At 41.9% G+C, this 23,290-nt stretch overlaps 1 protein-coding gene and 1 long non-coding RNA gene across 2 annotated transcripts; both read right to left on the reverse strand.

Moving 5' to 3' along the window:
• Positions 1 to 42: 42 nt before the first annotated feature.
• Positions 43 to 8,717, reverse strand: LOC129857296 (NF-kappa-B inhibitor delta-like). Its single transcript, XM_055925395.1, has 11 exons — positions 7,937 to 8,717; positions 4,707 to 4,868; positions 4,336 to 4,577; positions 3,981 to 4,198; positions 3,683 to 3,788; positions 3,405 to 3,551; positions 3,240 to 3,291; positions 2,953 to 3,119; positions 2,540 to 2,656; positions 2,142 to 2,306; positions 43 to 2,048 (listed from the first exon to the last, which is right to left on the reverse strand). The coding sequence occupies exons 1-11, from the start codon at positions 7,950 to 7,952 to the stop codon at positions 1,977 to 1,979; spliced, it is 1,464 nt and encodes a 487-aa protein (XP_055781370.1). The 5' UTR covers positions 7,953 to 8,717; the 3' UTR covers positions 43 to 1,976.
• A 3,372-nt stretch (positions 8,718 to 12,089) lies between these two features.
• Positions 12,090 to 15,326, reverse strand: LOC129856676 (uncharacterized). Its single transcript, XR_008759796.1, has 3 exons — positions 15,262 to 15,326; positions 14,958 to 15,150; positions 12,090 to 14,880 (listed from the first exon to the last, which is right to left on the reverse strand). It is a non-coding gene; the product is annotated as an uncharacterized LOC129856676 (long non-coding RNA).
• Between the last annotated feature and the right edge of the window lie 7,964 nt (positions 15,327 to 23,290).

A 23,290-nucleotide genomic window follows, 5' to 3' on the forward strand; every position in this document is an offset into this window, starting at 1 on the left:
ATGTGATGTAAAATGGAGTATAAAATAGATGACAAATAGAGATACTTGAAGAACAGATTTAATGCCAGCGTTAAGTTCAGTAAATCAGGCAATTTAGTAAATCAGAAGGATACATTCAGTGAAAAGTAACAGCAGTATTACACTGTTACAAACTGTCCAAGTAGTATATAATCCAAAAACGGTGAACAAAATGGAACCAAGCAGCCAAAATCAACAGATTCTCTAGTACCATCTTTAAATGATAACATTAGTTATTCTCCCTCATGTTAACTCACCTATGATTTAGACCTAGGAACATACAAAGAACATCTCTGTATGTGCCTAGACTAAGACTGCTCAGGTGACAAAACTAGGGGAAATCACATTTGAAAATCATTTCTTCTATACGTTTGGGGAAATGTTGTGTCATATCTCCAATGAGATGTTTTTTTAATGACATTTTTTATGCCACTGACAGTGATGAAGTGGTATATTCACTACAACAATATTTCAAAGGGCACATGCATGCTACCTCATTGGAGATTAAAAAGAAGAAAAAAACAGTCAGAAAAGGTAGATGAGTAAGTGATGGATGTTTTCTTGTCACCACAAAACATGTGGTATTTTCAATCATGAGTCATGTTTGAAAATACCTGATTGGTTGAAGGTGAAACGAGTCATAACTGAAATACTCCACCTATAATGCCCTTTAAGAAATAAATACTACTGGTACTACATTGTATACACTGTTGATATGTTATATAATTTTATATAGCATGTGTTGTCAATATCAACATATTCCCTTTACACAGTAAATATAAAATGTTCTTTCCATAAGTAATAGTATGAATGAGACAATATACAGTGGTGTAAAGTAATTAAGTAAAAATACGTTAAAGTACTGCTTAAGTCGTTTTTGGGGTTATCTGTACTTTACTATTTATATTTTTGACTACTTTTACTTTTACTTCACTATATTCCTAAAGAAAATAATGTACTTTTTACTCCATACTTTTTTTCTGACAACCAAACGAACTCGTTACATTTTGACAGGAAAATGGTCCAATTCACGCACTTATCAAGAGAACATCCCTGGTCATCCCTACTGCCTCTGATCTGGCGGACTCACTAAACACAATAGCTTTGTTTGTAAATTACTGTCAGAGTGCTGTAGTGTGCCCCTGGCTATCGGTAAATTTAAAAAGGTAAATTTTAGCAATTAAATTTACTTTTGATACTTAAGTATATTTACTTTTACTCAAGTAATATTTTACTGGGTGACTCACTTTTAATTGAGTCATTTTCTATTAAGGTATCTTTACTTTTATTCAAGTATGACTTTTGAGTACTTTTTCCACCACTGACAAAATATTAGCTATTCAATGAGCGCTGTGAGTATATCAAATATAAAAAGAAAAGACCTAGTTAAGTTATAAAAGACATTGAAAGCATGCGCACAATGGTACACTGTGTCACATGCTTAGTGAAACAACAACCACCTTTCAACAAACCAATATGATTTCTGACCATGGTGGGAAGTTTTGACAAGAGAATGAGTGGGGGTGGTAGCCCAGAAACCCTCCTCAGATATACCTCTAAAGAGGGCTTCCCGGCTGGGTGGTACTCACACAATGAGTCTGTGCAGCTTTGAATATAATGTAAACGATTTCATAGAAATCAAGGTTGTACTGAGTGACAGTAATATCAGGGCGGACTGGAATACCACCTGTTACCATTGCTCATTACTAGCTAGCCATTAAATTCAGAACTGAATTCAGATAGTGACCAAAATCATGTCAATCAAACATATAGTTTCAAAGTGAATGCCCTAGTATATATTAGAGATTTGCGGTGTTTGAAAATCCTCACATGAAGATACGCTAGAATCCCTCCCTCTTGGAAGTACAAATGTCTGGATTCAACCTACAGTACAGACCTTCAGTACTTCCTCTGAAAAGAGGTGGAGGGATACACAGGGACATAAAAACTAGTCCGGGTCACTCTTGGTCCTGTAAGGACATTACACGTCGACGAGAGGAAGCACTTCGCTTCTTCAGGATGAGCTTGAGCTGAAAACAGATGGGACAGGGATAGGTGAGCTGAGATTATATGAATGAAACAAAATGGCCATTTGCTGTCTGTCTGTCTGTCTGACTGCTCACCTGTTCCCCGTGGGGTCCACTCTGCAGCAGGTGTGCAGGCTGGTCGTTCTCCAGGTTGCGGATGCTGGGGTCGGCCCCTCGGCCCAGCAGCAGCCTCAGCATCTCCTCTTGGTGTGGGCTGCCATGGAGACCAGCAGCCATGTGCAGCGCAGTATGACCATGGGCCTGTCGGTGAGGAGGTAAAGGGAATCATGAAGCTGTGAGTGTAGTTCAACACTATGGCAATAAGATATGCACACACTGTCGATGAGTCTCCCTTTCTTTTCAGTCTTTTCCTTTCACCTTTTCACACACTGCTGAAGATGTTCTACCTCTCCTTTCTCTTTTCATGGAGTCTCAGGACACAGGTCAGTTTCTCTACACCTTTGAAGAGCGGACAATCTCACAGCAGCACTGACCTTCATGTTGACAAAGTCCCTCATGTTGTCTAGGGGGGTCTTCAGCAGATGGCGAACGAGCTGGATGTTCCCCTCCTTCACAGCCAAATGAAGAACAGTCTTGTTACTTTTGATTTCCTGGAAACAGAGGAAAACACTGTATGAAGCCTCCAAATGAAACCGCAACGTGCCGAAAGTGAGGAAAATATTCAAAACCCATTCAAGATTTTTGCAGGTGTGAGGTTGGGTAGACAAAAAGCTGACTAATAGCTCCAGATATGATTTATTTTCTACCAAAATGAACCATGCCATTCCCTTGTGTGGACGGAGGTATAGATGGTGTTTTCTACTTATTGAGTACTGGCACCACTTGTAGAACACTGGCTCTAAAATACTAACACTTGTACGTTACATTTAAGTAGTGCATTCAGTACCTGGCTCGTCAGGGAGGCTCCGGTGTTGAGTAGCATCTGCAGCCAGGAGAGCTTCTCCTCTGCCAGGGCATGGAGGCTGGCATCACCCAGCCCGGTGGAGGAGAGGGAGGAGAGAGTCTTCACGGTGCCACTGTGGGAGATGGCTGCACAGTGCAGAGGAGTCAGACCTGAGACAGGAGTGGGAAAATACTTTATTCTATTGTTATTACTTATTCTGTTGTCTTATTATATAGTTTGTCATGTCTTTTGAGTAATGGTTGTGCTCTTCTCATTTGACTGGATGTTACCTTCAAAATTGCGAGCCTCCAGGTTCACTCCAGGCCCAATGGAGAGAATAACCTACAAATACAGATCCAAAGATTGAAATTGGTTATTTCTCATAATTCAGTTTTTCATCTAGATTGAGCCCTAACAGATGATAACTTTGGTTGAAGGCAGTGCTGCTGGTTTACCTGCATAACCCTGGGGAAGCCATAGGTGGCAGCAAGATGAAGTGCTGTTTGACCTTTGACATCACAGGCATTTATATCCGCTCCCAAAGACAACAGATCCTGGACGATTTCCGGATGGTTAGCAGTCACCGCCACCAGCAAAGCAGTCTGGGATACAGGAGAGAGGGCGGGGGCGGGGGGGGGGGGGGGGGTTACAAATTTATTTTGGAGGAAGCATCTCATTTGTGTTGAACTAAATCCTGTGTTCTCTAAAGGAGAAGTGTCTTCTTGGTGCATACCTTCCCCTTGTGTTCCTTGGAGTCTAGCCTTCCCAGCTCAGCAAGCCTCTCTGCTGCAGCGAATGCATACTCCCTCAGGCCCTTGGCTGTGTAGATATGCAGAATCCTGACAAGACAATACAACGTGACAAATTGGTTGCAGGTGACACCTACAGTTGAAAATGTAAAGTGTCATGAGACATAAGACATTTGCCAAGTTTCTCTTAACATTTTCTTAAACTTAGACATGTCTACTTTCTCAACATCAGGTCACAAGCTGATGTCACACACACACACACACACACACACACACACTTACGTGTCTCCGTCGTCATCCTGCCAGGTGGTTCTGTTGTAGTCCATCCCTCTGAGGAACATCCTGGCTTCCTCCAGCTTAATAACATCCATCTGGCCACTAAACATCTGCTGGACAGGCTCTGTGGGGCCCAGGGCCCCCGATGACCAGGAGAAGACAGCGGTCTGCAGGGGCCCTGAAGGAACCAAACTAGACACAGCCTCGGTCACTGGACACTCCGTCTGTAAAGGTAAAATTGGTATCATCATAAATGCTATAGCACATACTGTTCATGTACTTAATAGCAAGTGAACAACAAGTAGTCAAAAGGATGATGTAATGTCAAATTGCTTCTGTTTGAGAAACCAGTGCTCCTTACATAATGCTGAGGCATCCTGGTGTCTGGGTAGTCCTGAATCTGCTGTGTGGTGTAGCTGGAGGCCATCTGAGTGCTGTAGGCCGGAGTTTGGCTGTAGTCCATTGAGGAGGATGGGCTGGAGAAGTAATTGTTCCCCATAGGGGAGAATGGACCTTCATGTATGGCCGAGAGGGCTTGGTGCTCATCCATAGGACCCCATCTCTCATACCCCACTGCCATGTCTGAGTAGCTGCTGGCTACACCTGGGAGGGTCACAAGTTAACCCATCTGTCAATGTCAATGGAAAAGTATTTGAATGATTTGACAATGTACTTGACCCAGGTCTGGTTGGGTTGCAAAGGGCTTACATGGGTGCTTAAAGCAGTACTCACCTGTTGAGGTAGACTTCTCTGGTGTTGACACCTGTTGGGAGAGGACAGTGGCAGTGGAGACACCGGTACTGGTTGTTGCCGTCGAGGAGGTTTCCCTCTTCCTCTTCTGCTCCAGGAGTTTCTTCACTGTGGGAAGAGTGTAACACGGCTTCTCCTTCGGTGCTGTGGAGACAAAGGTGATGTTGCAATGAAAGATCTTTGGTGGATAGCCATGAAGTCGACCATGACATTTGTTCTCTATTGGGGTGCATTTCTACAATGGTCTACTATTCTTATCAGACATGTATTACTACAGAGCGACACAGATAAGGCCGTTGGTATAGTGTTATGACATAATATGAAGTAATGTGGTAATTTTGGATAACGCTTCATTCTTTAGTTTTTGGATTGGCAAAAAGAGGCCATTCTCCTCCAGCTCTGTGATTTCCCATGATTCATCAATGATATCATGTTTACTCTTTTTCCCCATCACTTTCTGTTCCATTCAGCAGCCAGAGGAAAGAGAGATAGTGGTGAAAAATATAGGTATCTGAGGTTTCCAGCTTGATATTGCTTGTGTGCGGCAAAGCAGGGTAGTTTTTCCTCGAAGTCATCACCCCGCACGTGAAAGACAAAGCGACATTTCCACTGAGGAGCATAAACAGGTAGAGAGAGAGCTCTGAGGAACCTATTCCATTAGGAAAACAGGCTGTGAGGTCAGAACTAACAGATAGATTCAATAGAACCACTACCATGTGGAGGCTTGCCACTGCACATTTTCTGTGACTCTTTCCTGTCTAGCTCCGTTACGCTGGCTGTGGTAAACCACAACACCTTCCTGTCGCTGCTGTGTGTGCCGAGAGCACGTTACAACCCAGAAGTGAAGAGTGAACATATAAACGTGGGCCATGTCTGCTCTGCTGTGTGACTGGGCTGGCAGCCATAACATAGTGTCTGACTATTAGCATGATGATTCATAAATGTGGTCATGGAGTAGATAGTTTCTCACAGATATCTCACATCACCTGTCCTTTTCTTAGAAGACAATAAGCCATAGAAAGGGGGCTTTTTGGGGTGTGAGCCTGAGTTTTTGGTCTAGTTGCAATAACACATTTGAATGCTACAGGAGTCTCGTCTATTCCCCAAGGGGGTTCGGTGAACATAGGAAGGAGTGATAAAAACACACCCGCATCAACACCGTTTCAGTGGAACGTCAAAATCTCTGACTCGAGAGCGAGAGTAAAGTGAATGCCTGGGTGAGGGGTGTGTTGCGTTTTCACTTTAAGTATCCCTCTCACAACGAGCAAAATATGGTATCACTTGAAGCCACTCAAATGGATACAAAGGAGGAACTGCCTTTCTATTCTGCAATTGTGGAAACTCCAGAAGTTATTAACGTTCTGTTCCTTGTCTCTCTCTTCTCTTGGACCTGAGTTTTACTTGTCTCTCAATTTTGTCTCTCATTTATTTTCTCTTTCCTCAGTTTACTGTCTTGCTGAGTAAGGAATAAAAAGACTACTGGCACTTTCAAAACTAAAAATAAGACAGGAGATGCCAAGGAATTTTAGCTAAGCTAAAATTACACATTACATTTATTACATGTACAATTTTCATACCTTATAACAATCATTAGAAACATTACTGTCAGAGACTCCTATTGTATTATATTATTATTAAAAATGTATTGCTACTACTGTTATAGGCCAAATAAGAATCAATTTGCCAAACTATGACATATTGGTAAAATGAAACTGAAAATGGGTTGTGACCATCTCAAGACTTTATTCCAATGTATCTAATGAGTTCATCTTCATACCATACATCATCAGATACTGTAAAGTCATTAGTGAGTCTCCCTACGTCATTTCTCAACATTCACCACAGTGTAGGAGGGATGAATACTAATAGAGGGGATGCCTCACAGGGGTGAGAGAGAAAGGGTGATCTACACACGGAAGGGCAGCTCTGGCCACTGGTGCATACTGTAGACAACAGGTGTGCCTACCCAAAAATAATCTCATGCAAATATTTGACTAGTAGTGCATGTTGGGGGATAGAATAACCCCCCTACAGATACAGGATAGGCTACAGTCGGGTATTAACCCTTAAAGGCAGTCTACTGTCCATGTCCAAAATCAGTATTTCTTTTAAAACACCCACAGAGAGGGAGAACTGTCCTCAATAGATGTTCTTTGTTACCAAGCAGGCAATAAAGGTCCTAGCTGTAGTCTGTAATATTACCTACATAGTGATGTAGTGCTCTATAAAGCATATTGCTACTTGAGTTTGGGTGTAGAATAATGCACGTAGTACTCTACAAGTCCATTTGAACCTAGAGTTACAGTACATCATTAGGCAGACAAATAATTATATCAGTGCAGAAAGTTATTTACATCAGCCTATTGCACTAAACATGTTCAAAGGTCGATTTTTACAGTTGTCAAAGTTGGGAAGTTAGTTAAACGATCAATGACAAGGAGACAGGGCTGCTGGGATACCCTGTCTGAACGTTGTTGCAATGTAATATTTAAATCGCGGAAACCCCTGGCCATTTAGTCATGCGCGTGGGCGGCGGGGATTCCGAAGACCTTTCTGTTTGCTGGCTCGATATGCTGCGGTGCCGAGCAGAGAAAACGAAGTGAACTTCCTCAATGACTGTGGTACTATGTAGACTAACATATTGCATAGAGTTGACTGCTACACTATGCCAGTCGCCGGCAGTGGCAAATCACGTTCATTATTGCGTGTGTAAAATAGCCTATCCGGGTTCCCCCTTCACACCCAGCATTAAAAGGGGAACTGAGATGTAGCGAACATGGGCGAGGGTTGAGAGGATTTCCCCGCTGTCTGTTTTCAATACGCAAAAGTAGGCTATTGTTTTCATCATTGCCTGTAAATGTTGACTTAACTTCTTAGTATTAACGTTTTAATAATCTCACATTAGTTTGATGCACTCAATTGTATGATATGATATAGGCCTACCCACTTTATAACAACCCTCATTTATTTTTGAATGTTAGTCCTGACTTGTAGGCTATTGTCTAAGCCTACTTGCCACTTATTCATCAAAACAATTATGTAACTTAGACATTAGGAATGGATGTTCAAAACTGAGCAGCAAGAGAATGTTAAAAATAGCATTTGATTGTCAATGTCACAACATCCGCTATATGATCACAATATTCGTATCTAGGCTTATTAGTAGCCTGCGAGTCAATGTCATATTCATCATCAACATAATAAACACTCACATTTCTGCCAGTGCATGTCAGAATCCCTTTCTTTGTAACACCTTGTCAGCTCCTCTGGTCTCTTCTTCAGGGTTTGAATTCGCAGCTGTTCCTGGTCCTTTCTCCAAGTGTCAGACTTGTATGATCTGACTCGTGTGTCTCTTCTGTCAAAGGCTCGTTGTTGTCTTGCTACTATGTACACACAGAACACGTTGCCGGTGACGCCATCCCCATTGCCAACAGCACGCCCACTATAGTCTGTGAAAATTAGGGGCGCAAGAGCACCACGTCAATGCGCAGCGCAAAGCTCCACTTGCTCAGCGATGGAGGGTGGGGGAGGGAAGAGGAGGGTGTAGACAGAGATAATATTTGTTATGTTAGACAACTAACTTTCCTGAATATTTTCTGAATTAACAATGCATGTTCTGATTCAAAGAGTGGAGATGATTTTGGCCACCAGGTTACATTCGTATTTGTTTGTATGTGTTTTGTGTGTGTCACTGGCGATTTCAAGCATGGTGGGGCAAACACTAAAAAGTGGGATGCATGCCAGCAAAGCCACTACGCAACATAACACTAAACAATACATTAATTGCAGTATAACGGTGACAAACTGTGATCACAAACGGCCTACATAAAGCTGTCCAACAGCAGTCCCATCTTACCACTGCTACACCTGGCTATCAATAGAGCCTTGTTTGGCAGCGAAACAGTCTGTTCAGCCTCTTTTACTGCCTTTAAAAAACACACAGCTGATATGGCTGACTTACTTAAACAATAAGAGCGGATAAGAGCCAATCCGTAATTTCGATTAGGATATTATAGAGCGAGCTAGGACAGACGTAGTCAGGTCTAACTTGTATGGCTCCCTGTGCGACCCCCCCCCCCCCCCCAAAGGCACCATTCTGCACTAACTGTAATTTTTATTCACCCCAAAAGACTCTATATATCTCACTAAAGATTTAAAAAAATATCAGCATAATATGGACTTCTTTTAATTTAGCCTACAGCATTGGAAATTCCCCTTACTGAGTTCAGGACCTAGTCAATACAATCACAGAAAACCTTTATGATGTCACCTGAAAGTTAACCAAATCAATAATGTTATGTAAGCTAGTTGGACAGAAAACGGAATATTGCCCCCCTATGTATAATAGCATAGCAAGTAACATAGCAACATACAGTATGCTAACAAACAGAACACTAGCCTATTTCATGACATGCATAATAGTATACTCATAAAGAGGGGACATAGCTGCATACCTTTATCTTTTGTGTGTTTCTCCTCTTCTTCTTTCCTCTTTTTCCTAAACTGGGCATCTGAGCCTTAGACCTTTTCTTATCCATGTGTGTTGATTTGGCACTGGAGCATCAATACATTACCCATCCCCCAACACTGTCAACCAAGAGTCAAGACTAAACCAAATCCCCTTGGTGGTGTGCAGACTGGTTTTATATTATTCTGAACGATTTCGCACAAACCAGTAAAAAATGCAACAATATGCCTGTGAAACTAAAGTTGAAGTCAGAAGTTTACATACATCTTAGCCAAATACATTTAAACTCAGTTTTTCACAATTCCTGACATTTAATCCTAGTAACAATTCCCTGTTTTAGGTCAGTTACGATCACCACTTTATTTTAAGAATGTGAAATGTCAGAATAATACTAGAGAGAATGATTTATTTCAGCTTTTATTTCTTTCATCACATGCCCAGTGGGTCAGAAGTTTACATACACTCAATTAGTATTTGGTAGCATTGCCTTTAAAAATGTTTAACTTGGGTCAAATGTTTCGGGTAGCCTTCCACAAGCTTCCTACAATAAGCTGGGTGAATTTTGGCTCATTCCTCCTGACAGAGCCTGTGTAACTGAGTCAGGTTTGTAGGCCTCCTTGCTCGAAAAACACTTTTTCAGTTCTGCTCACAAATTTTCTATAGGATTGATGTCAGGGCTTTGTGATGACCACTCCAATACCCAATAACTTGACATTGTTGTCCTTAAGCCATTTTGCCACAACTTTGGAAGTATGCTTGGGGTGATTGTCCATTTGGAAGACCCATTTGCGACCAAGCTTTTAACTTCCTGACTGATGTCTTGAGATGTTGCTTCAATATATCCACATCATTTTCCTTCCTCGTGATGCCATCTATTTTGTGAATTGCACCAGTCCCACCTGCAGCAAAGCACCCCCACAACACGATGCTGCCACCCCTGTGCTTCACGGTTGGGATGGTGTTCTTCGGCTTGCAAGTCCCCCCTTTTTCACCCAAACATAATGATGGTCATTATGGCCAAACAGTTCTATTTTTGTTTCATCAGACCAGAGGACATTTCTCCAAAACGTACAATCTTTGTCCCCATGTGCAGTTGCAAACCATAGTCTGGCTTTTTTATGGTGGTTTTGGAGCAGTGGCTTCTTCCTTGCTGAGCGGCATTTCAGGTAATGTCGATATAGGACTCGTTTTACTGTGGATATAGATACTTTTGTACCTGTTTCCTCCAGCATCTTCACAAGGTCCTTTGCTGTTGCTCTGGGATTGATTTGCACTTTTCGCACCAAAGTACGTTCATCTCTAGGAAACAGAACGCTTCTCCTTCCTGAGCGGTATGACGGCTGCGTATACTTTTGTATTATTGTTTGTACAGATGAACGTGGTACCTTCCGGCATTTGGAAATTGCTCCCAAGGATGAACCAGACTTGTGGAGGTCTACAATTTTTTTTCTGAGGTCTTGGCTGATTTCTTTTGATTTTCCCTTGATGTCAAGCAAAGAGACACTGAGTTTGAAGGTAGGCCTTGAACTACATCCACAGGTAAACCTCCAATTGACTCAAATTATGTCAATTAGCCTATCAGAATCTTCTAAAGCCATGACATAATTTTCTGGAATTTTCCAAGCTGTTTAAAGGCACAGTCAACTTAGTGTATGTAAACTTCTGACCCACTGGAATTGTGATACATTGAATAGTTGTAACGGCAGTCTAAGTCGTCCTCCTCATCGGACGAGGAGAGGCGAGAAGGATCGGAGGACCAATGTACAGGGTGGTAAGTTTCCATGATTTAATAACACGAAAACTAGACAAAATACAAAACAACAAACGAACCAACCATCACAGTCCCGTGTGGCACAAACACCGACACAGGAAACAACCACCCACAAAATCCCAACACAAAACAAGCCACCTATATATGATTCTCAATCAGGGACAACGATTGACAGGTGCCTCTGATTGAGAACCATATTAGGCCGAACACAGAAACAGACAAACTAGACACACAACATAGAATGCCCACCCAGCTCACGTCCTGACCAACACTAAAACAAGCAAAACACATAAGCACTATGGTCAGGACGTGACAATAGTAAGTGAAATAATCTGTCTTTTAACAATTGTTGGAAAAATTACTTGTGTCATGCACAAAGGAGATGTCCTAACAGACTTGCCAAAACTATAGTTTGTCAACAAGAAATTTGTGGAGTGGTTGAAAAGCGAGTTTTAATGACTCCAACCTAAGTGTATGTAGACTTCCGACTTCAACTGTATATATTCACAGTATTATGAATGAATTGTTGTTTATTTGGTAGCATTTCGTAGTGTGACTAATTTTACTAATTGCATTAGTACTGTACAAAGTTAGAGTTGTGCTATTTGATAGATTCCCCCGCTCCCCATACCTCCGGCTTCCAATGGGGAGACCTGAGGTCAACCTACCCCCACCCCCCTCCCCATCTTGTACTTCTGATTGGGTAGACCTTCCCAGTAGCCTGCCTAGCTCACAAACTAGAATTATGGTGCCCACTCCGCCAAGGTTAATTGACCCACAGTCCCACACGGTGACATGATATCATTAACGTGACGTGCAAATGAGCGAAAGAAAACCGATCACGCTAATGTCACCATTCCACATTTTTTTGTGAGGGCAAGATGCCGCCTGGGCGGCTGTCCATGTCGCTTGTACCTAAATCCGCCACTGGACGTAGTCAATATAACTATTTGTTTAGCACTTTTGAAATTTACAGCGACAGAAATCAGAACATGGGTCGTTCTTACAGTGTTCTTCCTGTACACCAAGTCTGAACCGTAAGATAAATAAAGTGGGCATATAAGCAGACAATGGAAGCTCTTACAATATTCAATGATATCATTTCTCTAAAACAGCTTATAGGCTACATGTGCACCACCAAGTCAGAGCAGTAGGCAAAATTAAGAGAGGTAAATAGACTAAATGATTAGAGTGAGGCACATGGGCTACTAACAGCTTACTACACAACATACACTTAGTATTACTTTCTTAGCTACAGTATACATATCTCCCTGGCATATTACATAATTTATACAGCAGCATACAATACATATTTAGACTCACCTTGTTGTGCTGTGCTCACTTCAACAGGAAGGTGGCGCGGCGGTCCTTGTACACATTTTGTCATCAAAGTCTGGCATTCTCTGAATTTATGGTGCTTTCAAAACAACTGGGAACTCAGAAAGGAACAAGGTTGAATCATTATGATGTCTTTGATCTTAAGGTCATAGCTCTAAGAGGCCAGATTTACAATTCCGAGTTGGATGACCATTCAAAAGGTGTTTTCCCAGTCGGGGCTCATTTATTCATGAATTCCCAGTTGTCTTGAACTCACTGAAGTCAAGTTTTCGCAGTTCCGAGTTAACAGTTGTTTTGAGCATGGCACAAATCATGCTTCATTGACAGCATGTTCAATGTTGAATGTTTATCATTTTAAACTTGGAAAAGAGCTCCTTAATCCCAGACTTGGGACCAGACAGCCACTCCCCTGAATAGCAGGCTAGTGATTGCAATGATTGCAGTTAGCCACTGTCACTGATTCCTTCCAAACCACTCATTGTTGAATTTGTGAATTATGATACGTTTTATCTATAATTTCTCTTCATTATTTCTCTTCATATGACAAGGATTAAAAATAACTTGACAGTAGATTGTCGACTTGATTCATGATGATTGAGAGAGAGTGAGGGAGAGAGAAAGAGAGGGAGCATAAGAAAGAGATTTCCTTGATGTAGTAGGAATCTTCCTATATGCCATCATCACGGACTACTGTATTATTTAGAAACCTTTAGTTCCTCTTCCTCTCCACTGCAGCGGTTGGTATCTGCATGAGGAGGACATCTAACTGAACAGTCTCATTGGCTGCTTTGGTTTCAAACCAATGAGAGGAGGGGAATCCAGCATCAAAGCATACACCCACTATTCCTTATCAAACTGTTAAGCGTCTACGTGCATGCTAGGAAAGACATGAATCTGGCTTGTCTTATTTTAGCACTAAGTGTTTATATTGACATGTTTAGCATTTCTCATTCATGGCTGACATCAAGTCCATTGGAAAATAATTAAGTCAGTAATTTATTTGAACAATCTGCATATATTCTTTATTTTAATGGCATTTTATCCTAGATTGACTAAATCGAAGGGTAATTCAACCCAGACCTTGTAGCCTACTAGCAGCTCTTGTTAGCTTTTCAGGACAGGACAGAGCCTCCAGCATAGGATTTGAGAATTTTTTATACAGCTGATTCTGTGTTTCTTTGTTTGCATGGAAAGGCTATGAAGCCCTCTAGCGTCTGTTTGATACACTTTGATACACTGGCCCCATCTAGTGTAATGCAAGCTCAACTACCACGTTCCTCTGTGTTAGGGGGGCTGAGGAGCGGTCTTGACAAGGACAGCCCATGGAGTCTTTTTAACTTCATGAATTGAATTGAAGTCTTAATTAAGACACACGATAATTATCATTGGAAGGTTTGAACTGTATGATTTGAAAATAAGGTGGCATCTGTGTAGCCTATCCCAACTTAGACTTTTTAAAGAATATACAACTTTTTATCAGCAAGTTACCTATGTTCACAATGGCAAATACACTTTCTTTAAATGAACACCCACAACCTCCTGTGAATGATTATTTTATAGGTGACCTTTTTCACTAAATAGTCTGAAGGGAAAAGTTTCCAATCAAGCAGCTCCATTTCTGCACTACTGTAATGTCAGTCAGATGTGTATACCTGCTGTTTGTAGACAAGGTGGACACAATGATGAGTTATCATTGTTTGACTGATGAGAGTGTTACAGCAGGTGAAGGGCATCGGTGAGTGTTACTGACTCATTCAACATGCTAATCCCTAATTCAGACGGAGGCTGTATCCATTGTTACAGGGACTGAAAACACCTTCAGAGGATGGAAAATGCAGTGATTCCTGATGTATGGAAAGACTCTCTCAGTGAAAGTGTTTGTGAATTTGTATATATGTGTGTTATTATCTGGGTCAGAGAATGACAGCTTTCCTCTGTACCAGTCCAGCTGCACTCTGACCCTCTTGGGTTTCTGTCTCACGGTTAGGCGATCGAGTCTGTGAACACGTGGCACCATTAGAACATATGTTAAATACCTATCCTTTACAAACCACACACTCCAGGATCCTCTACACATGCCGAAGTCTCCCTTCGTCCGGCAAGACTCTGTGATCACACCCACGATCCGTCCTGTACTGTCCTCAACCTCATCGTGTGTTCCTGAGTTAAAGCCCTCAGAGGCCAGGGCCATTGTATAGTCATCAAATCTCTCTGGGTTGTCAGGAAGTTGCAGTATATCACTGTGGTTAGATCATCAGACAAGAGAGATGTGAGTTTGCAGTGTTGGGGTCAAGAGTCACTGGAACTGACAACACACACATACCATGATTAAATAAAAATTGAGGTAGGGACATAATCTTATTAATAAGTAAATTTCATTCACTAAGCATATTTCTTGTTTTCTGTGTTGGAACCTTTTAATGGCGGTAAAGTTTTACCCCAATTGTATCTTATATTCACTGTATTGAATTCTTGCCTGCATCTTCTCCCAGACCCTATAGTGCAGGGTTCTCATGTGCTTTGCCACATCAATCAGTCCTCCTGAAACCCTCTCACGGTCCGGCAGTGTGCACTAGGTTCTGGAAGAACAGTCAGGAGTCAGTGGGGTTGGATACAGAACCACTGAGAAGAGAGAGACCGGAGGTAGATCACTTACCTTTCCAAGATGCAGAGAAACAAAATACATTTTTATCCTCTTCTATGGTTCTGATTGTGTCTGAAAGTGATGATCTCTCTCTGCTCATCTCCTCAATCTTCTCGTTCATCTTCTGACTCTTCTGCTTCTCTTCCTCCCTTAGTGCAACTATCCTGACCTCTTCCTCCTTGATCTGCCTCTCTGTGTGCTGAGCCTGGCTCAGGAGATAGCAAATAAGAATGTGTCGATAATAACATCAGTCACCAGTTTATCATCCATAATTCCACAGGGTAGAAATGTGGCTGTGATCATTCTGCATTCTTACATTAACGTGCTCTGCTGTTTGATCACAGGTCAGTTTAACGTCATTGAAGACATTCAGCTTATCCTGAAATGAAAAAACATAGAAGTTGGGTGTAAAACACTGAATTATCAAAGACATAAAATGTCACAATTTTGATGTATAGACCGTGTTGTCCCCTTGGTCTTCAATTGTTGCTTGGAATCTTGATTATTTTCAAAGTCCATGAATAAGTCATACAATGTAAGTTAGTTGAATGGTGAATAGCTGAATGTCACAGCGCTATTCTGTTCTTTAATCCATTTGACTTGGATCTCTCTTGCTCAGGTGAGTCAGGGGTGGAGCTATAAAAAATAGCAATACAAGAGTCATAGATTTCTGCAGTTATACTCTTCTCTGAATACTTATAATTAGTGTGCTTGGTTCACCATGAAAAATACTGTGCTCTTGCATGCTTATTGGTTGCTTTGTGACTATAAACATCAAACCAACTTCAAAATGTGCAGGCTGGCAAAACTACAATAGAACTTTCAGAATTGTAAAGGCCTACAAACAGGCAATGGAGTGCATCAGACATATAAAGGAAACAGGGGAGGAGGAGTGGGAGGAGCAGAGAAACCTGTTATTATTCAAAAGGGAAAACTCCTAGCAAGCCCTAGTGAAAGACAGTAACTGATCATCGTAGAAGGTCCTGTAGATAAGTTTACAATGAGGTAAGATCATTCTGTTTACAATGTATTATTTTGTTTATTCTGGTTAACTTTTTAAAAACTTAGTGTTGTTTCCATTGCACTCCACTAAAAGACATAAGATGAAATGTTTGTCTCAATTCAGATAATTTGATTGATATGTGTTAGATTTTAACTCGGTAAATTCAGATTTTTTAATTGAATGTTTATTTTTTTCGTTCAACTACATAAAAAAAAAAAATTTGGCATCTGTGTAGCATAACCAACTCTTATTTGTTTTTATATACAACTTCTTATTAGCCAGTCCTATCTTCACAATTGCAAATTCGCCCACAACCATGTGACTCATTCTTATGTCGGTGAACTTTTCAAGTACATTTTCTGTGGAAAAAGTCAAGCTGTTCTACTTCTGTTCCACTGAAATGGCAATCAGATGTGTACAGTGCATTCGGAAAGTATTCAGACCCCTTGACTTTTTTCACATTTAGTTATGTTACAAACTTCTTCAAAAATCTATTCAATAAAAAAAATCATCATCTATCTACAAACAATACCCCATAACAACAAAGTGAAAACACGCTTTTAATTTTTTTGCAAATGTGTAAAAGCACTAACAGAAATACCTTATTTACATAACTATTCAGACCCTTTGCTATGAGACTCGAATTTGAGCTCAGGTGCATCCTGTTTCCATTGATCATCTTTGAGATGTTTCTACAACTTGATTGGAGTCCACCTGTGGGAAATTCAATTGATTGGACATGATTTGGAAAGGCACACACCTGCCTATGTAAGCTCCCACAGTTGACAGTGCATGTCAGAGCAAAAATCAAGCCATGAGGTCATATGAATTGTCCGTAGAGCTCTGAGACAGGATTGTGTCGAGGCACAGATCTAGGGAAGGGTACCAAAAAATGTCTGCAGCATTGAAGGTCCCCAAGAACACAGTGGCTTCCATCATTCTTAAATGGAAGAAGTTTGGAGCCACCAAGACTCTTCCTAGAGCTGGCCGCCCGGCCAAACTGAGGAATCGGGGGAGAAGGGCCTTGGTCAGGGAGGTGACCAAGACCCCGATGGTCACTCTGACAGAGCTCCAGAGCTCCTCTGTGGAGATGAGAGAAACTTCCAGAAGGACAACCATCTCTGCAGCACTCCACCAATCAGGCATTTATGGTAGAGTGGCCAGACGGAAGCCACTCCTCAGTTATTAAAGACACATGACAGCCCGCTTGGAGTTTGCCGAAAGGCACCTAAAGACTCTCAGACCATGATCAACAAGATGCTCTGGTCTGATAAAACCAAGATTAAAGTCTTTGGCCTGAATTCCAAGTGTCACGTCTTGAGGAAACCTGGCACCATTGCTACAATGAAGCATGGTGGTGGGCAGCATCATGCTGTGGGGATGTTTTCAGTGGCAGGGACTGGGAGACTAGTCAGGATCGAGGGAAAGATGAAAGAAGCAAAGTACAGAGAGATTATTGATGAAAACCTGCTCCAGAGCGCTCAGGACCTCAGACTGGGGCGTAGGTTCACCTTCCAACAGAAAAATGATCCTAAGCACACAGCTAAGACAATGCAGGAGTGGCTTCGGGACAAGTGTCTGAATGTTCTTGAGTGGACCAGCCAGAGCCCGGACTTGAACCCGATCTAACATCTCTGGAGATACCTGAAAATAGCGACGCTCCCCATCCAACCTGACAGATCTTCAGAGGATCTGCAGAGAGGAATGGGAGAAACTCCCCAAATACAGGTGTGCCAAGCTTGTAGTATCATACCCAAGAAGTCTCGAGGCTGTAATTGCTGCCAAATGTGCTTCAACAAAGTACTGATTTAAGGGTCTGAATACTTATATAAATGTGATTTTTCAGTTTTTTATTTGTAATAATTTTGTAATAATTTCTAAAAAACTGTTGTTGCTTTGTCGTTATGGGTTATTGTGTGTAGATTGATACGTTTGGACATTTTTTATCCATTTTAGAATACGACTGTAAAGTAGCAACATGGAAAAAGGGGTCTGAATACTTTCCAAATGCACTGTATGCCTTCTGTTTATAGACAAGGTGGATGCAAGGAAACCAATACAACAACCAGGGATTCAGAGTAGTTTGTGTTCCCATGTGAAACCCATTCAGCTCATATAATGTTGGTGTAAACATTGATGCTTCAATAAACCAAAGGTCTTCTTGAGTAGTGACCTTAAATTTCTCCATAGGGATATTGTATTGTGTTTGTAAATGCAGACAGAAATTATGTTAATAGATTGTTCTGTTCCAGTAGATTGTATGGTGGTAATCAAAGAAAATGTCAGACAACGCAGCATTGCTAATGATTCTCTAATTTTGCCTCTGTGGTAAGTGATGTGATGAACTTCCACACCTACAGTATATTCACACCCCTATCTGAATTGATTTGTGTGTATGCATGTATGTATGTGTGTGTGGGTGTGTGTGTGTGTATGCACACTTGTGCCTACACCCTTGCACACATACAAGGTGGTCCCAAGAGGAAAATAAGACAACAAAACAGTTTGGGTAAACAGAAACTCAACTTCAGCCTCTATTGGTACATGTAGGCTTCTCACCCTCAAACATTATAGTGAAATACAGTTGAAGTCGGAAGTTTACATACACCTTAACCAAATACATTTAAACTCAGTTTTCACAATTCTTGACATTTAATCCTAGTAAGAGTTCCCTGTCTTGGGTCAGTTAGGATCACCACATTATTTTAAGAATGTGAATTGTCAGAATAATAGTAGAGAGAATAATTTATTTCAGCTTTTATTTCTTTCATCACATTCCCAGTGGGTCAGAAGTTTACATACACTCAATTAGTATTTGGTAGCACTGCCTTTAAATTGTTTAACTTGAGTCAAACATTTCGGGTAGCCTTCCACAAGTTTCCCAAAATAAGTTCAATGAATTTTGGCCCATTTTTCCTGACAGACCTGGTGTAATTGAGTCAGGTTTGTAGGCCTCCTTGCTCTCACACGCCTTTTCAGTTCTGCCCACAAATTTTCTATAGGATTGAGATCAGGACTTTGTGAAAGCCACTCCAATACCTTGACTTTGTTGTCCTTAAGCCATTTTGCCATAACTTTGGAAGTATGCTTGGGGTCATTGTCCATTTAGACCCATTTGCGACCAAGCTTTAACTCCTTGACTGATGTCTTGAGATGTTGCTTCAATATATCCACATAATTTCCCTGCCTCATGATGCCATCTATTTTGTGAAGTGCACCAGTCCCTCCTGCAGCAAAGCACCCCCACAGCATGATGCTGCCACCCCTGTGTTTCACAGCTGGGATGGTGTTCTTCGGCTTGCAAGCCTCCCCCTTTTTCCGGCATTTCAGGTTATGTCGATATAGGACTCGTTTTACTGTGGATATAGATACTTTTATACCTTTTCCTCCAGCATTTTCACAAGGTCCTTTGCTGTTGCTCTGGGATGGATTTGCACTTTTCGCACCAAAGTACGTTCATCTCTAGGAGACAGAACGCGTCTCCTTCCTGAGCGGTATGATGGCTGCGTGGTCCCATGGTGTTTATACTTGCCTACTATATATATATATATATATATATGTTTAACTTTTTTTGGGACTAAGCAGTCTTTATAAATACTTACTTAAATACATTTTTTCAACTGGTACGGGGGGACTTTCATCCTCTTTGCCCGCTTTGAAGATAATACAGTGCCACCATCGCGGCCCGCTAACAAGGACTGCGTCCACCCCTCGACCGACGTGAGTAAAACATTTAAACATATTAATCCTCGCAAGGCTGCTGGCCCAGATGGCATCCCTAGCCGCGTCCTTAGAGCATGCGCAGACCAGCTAGCTGGTGTGTTTATGGACATATTCAGTCGCTCCCAATCTGCTGTCCCCACATGCTTCAAGATGGCCACCATTGTTCCTGTACTCAAGAATGCAAAGATAACTGAACTAAATGACTGCCGCACCGTAGCACTCACTTCTGTCATCATGAAAAGCTTTGAGTGACTAGTCAAGGATCATATCACCTCCACCTTACCGGCCAGCCTAGACCCACTTCAGTTTGCATACCGCTCCAACAGGTCCACAGACGATGCAATCACCATCACACAGCACACTGCCCTATCCCATCTGAACAAGAGGAATACCTATGTAAGAATGCTGTTCATTGACTACAGCTCAGCATTCAACACCATAGTACCCTCCAAGCTCGTCATTAAGCTGAAGGCCCTGGGTCCAAACCCCGCCCTGTGCAATTGGGTCCTGGACTTTCTGAAAGGCCGCCCCCAGGTGGTGAAGGTAGGAAACAACATCTTCACTTCGCTGACCCTCAACACTGGGGCCCCACAAGGGTGCGTGCTCAGCCCTCTCCTGTACTCTGTGTTCACCCACGACTGCGTGGCCATGCACACAACAGCAGTGGGTTTGATTACCAACAACGACGAGACAGCCTACAGGGAGGAGGTGAGGGCCCTCGGAGTGTGGTGTCAGGTAAACAACCTCTCACTCAACGTCAACAAAACAAAGGAGATTATCGTGGACTTCAGGAAACAGCAGAGGGAGCACCCCCCTATCCACATCAAAGGGACAGCAGTTGATAAGGTGGAAAGTATTAAGATCCTCAGCGTACACATCACAGACAAACTGAAATGGTCCACCCACACAGATAGTGTGGTGAAGAAGGCGCAACAGCGCATCTTCAACCTCAGGAGGCTGAAAAGATTTGGCTTGTCACCCAAAAACCCCGATAAACTTTTACAGATGCACAATCGAGAGCATCCTGTCGGGCTGTATCACAACCTGGTACGGCAACTGCACCGCCCTCAACCGCAAGACTCTCCAGAGGGTGGTGCAGTCTGCACAACGCATCACCGGGGGCAAACTATCTGCCCTCCATGACACCTACTGAACCGGATGTCACAGGAAGGCCAAAAAGATCATCAAGGACAACAACCACCCGAGCCACTGCCTGTTCACACCACTACCATCCAGAAGGCGAGGTCAGTACAGGTGCATCAAAGCTGAGACCGAGAGACTGAAAAAAAGCTTCTATCTCAAGGACATCAGACTGCTAAACAGCAATCACTAACTCAGAGAGGCTGCTGCCTACATTGAGACCAAATCACTGGCCACTAATAAATGGATCATTATTCACTTTTAACAATGCTACTTTAAATAATGCCACTAATAATGTTTACATATCTTACATTACCCATATCATATGTATATACTGTATTTTATACCATCTATTGCACCTTGCCTATGCCACTCGGCCATCGCTCATCCATATATTTATATGTACATATTCTCATTCACCCCTTTAGATGTGTGTATTAGGTAGTTGTTGGGAAATTAGATTACTTGTTAGATATTACTGCGCTGTCAGAACTAGAAGCACAAGCATTTCGCTACACTCGCATTGACATCTGCTAACCATGTGTATGTGACCAATATAATTTGATTTGGAATTTGATTTGGACATGAACGTGTTTATGAGAGTCTCCCCGTCATATTAATGTGTAGCCCAAACTGTTCGGACGCTACAGACAGAGGTTGGCAGATCAACTGTACCGACCTCAGACGAGTCCGCTTGTGGCGGTCCTAGAGCAAAACAGAGAACAGAGTCTCTTCTTTCAATAGAGGGTTCATAATAGTTTGTAGGCCAAACCGTTCGGACGCTACAGACGATTTTGTGAGAAGAACCATTTTCGGATGTCTCATGGTCTGACAAACACCGCTCCAGCTCTGTCACCTTTCACCGCAGATGCAGAAGTGTGACATAGGCAGATGCGATGGATTGAGATGCATCCAATGCAAAAAAAACTGATGTCTCCAGCTTAAACTGATGGAATATTATTGATTTTTTTGTATTGTCCTAATAGATTTTCTACGGGGCGTGGATATTGACCTTAGGGGTTCACCTGTCTCCTCTCCTTCATCTACACTGTAACGGCGATCCTCCTCCTCTTCAACTTCGGAAGAGGAGGAGTATTGAGGGAACCAAGGCGCAGCGAAGTTTGAACACATATTTATTTAACAAAACAAGAAAACGGTCGTGAAACTAAATAAACGATGTGCACACACAGGCTACAAACGTTTAACATAGACACGAACTTGAATAAACTAACAAAACGGTGTAGACAGACCTATACGACGAACTTACATCAAAACAAGAAGAACGCACGAAATAGGAAACAGACTACACAAACCGAACAAACCGTAACAGTCCCGTATGGTGCAAACAATACACAGACACGGAAGACAATCACCCACAAACAAACAGTGAGAACACCCTACCTAAATATGACTCTTAATTAGAGGAGAACGCAAAACACCTGCCTCTAATTAAGAGCCATACCAGGCAACCAAAACCAACATAGAAACAGATAACATAGACTGCCCACCCAAAACACATGCCCTGACCTAAACACATACAAAAACAACATAAAACAGGTCAGGACCGTTACATACACTGATTAAAATTGATTTAACAAGTGACATCAAGAAGGGATCATAGGTTTCACCTGGTCAGTCAGTCATGGAAAGAGCAGGTATTAATGTTCTTAATGTTTTGTATACTCAGTGTATATTATAATTACATTGACAATTATCTCTTTTTCATTTTTCTCCTCAAGAAAAGGTTGTGGCTGACCCAGGTACAAGTATGTATCATGATAAACACATATCATATTAAGCATAATATCAGGACTGAGAGACACAGATTCCATATTTTTCACACATTGGGGACCAAAATAATGATATTTCCTGTCACTCTTCACCCATCCCACTATTGTCCTCCGTCCCCTCTCATCTATCTCCTCTATTATTCACCCTCCTCTACCAGATACCCCGTCCTGCTACAGGATCGAACCTGGCACCATGGCTGGCATCATCGCTGCAGATGTGATCCTGACCATTGCCGTTGTCATTGTCACGTACCACTGTGCCAGCCGACGCAGACAGACGTCGAAAAGAGAGTTTTTTTTTTCATGAACATAATATTTCCCTACTGCTTCCATTGGATCAAGGACCACTGCCCTCTGCCCGCTATGAGCAATATTATATTTATGAAAGTTTAGCTTCCCCCTTTCATTGTCATGGTTCCTGCATCCCTGCGAAGATTCTATAGCTTCCCTTTTATCCTCATTCTAGAATTATAAGGAACTATGAACAGCTCTATACTATTCAAGTTAAACACATAGGGTCTGTAACACATGTACTGTTTATTAAGTGCTTAAGTGTAAACCATAACCTATTACCATCAGCCAACTGTAAATCACTAAATATCTCTAATATGTTGTATGTAAGAAAATGTTTGAGAACTCTAATGGTCTCTCTCTCTCTCTCTCTCTCTCTCTCTCTCTCTCTCTCTCTC

Source organism: Salvelinus fontinalis, chromosome 6 (assembly GCF_029448725.1).
Source record: "Salvelinus fontinalis isolate EN_2023a chromosome 6, ASM2944872v1, whole genome shotgun sequence".
In the NCBI taxonomy this organism is placed as follows: domain Eukaryota; kingdom Metazoa; phylum Chordata; class Actinopteri; order Salmoniformes; family Salmonidae; genus Salvelinus; species Salvelinus fontinalis.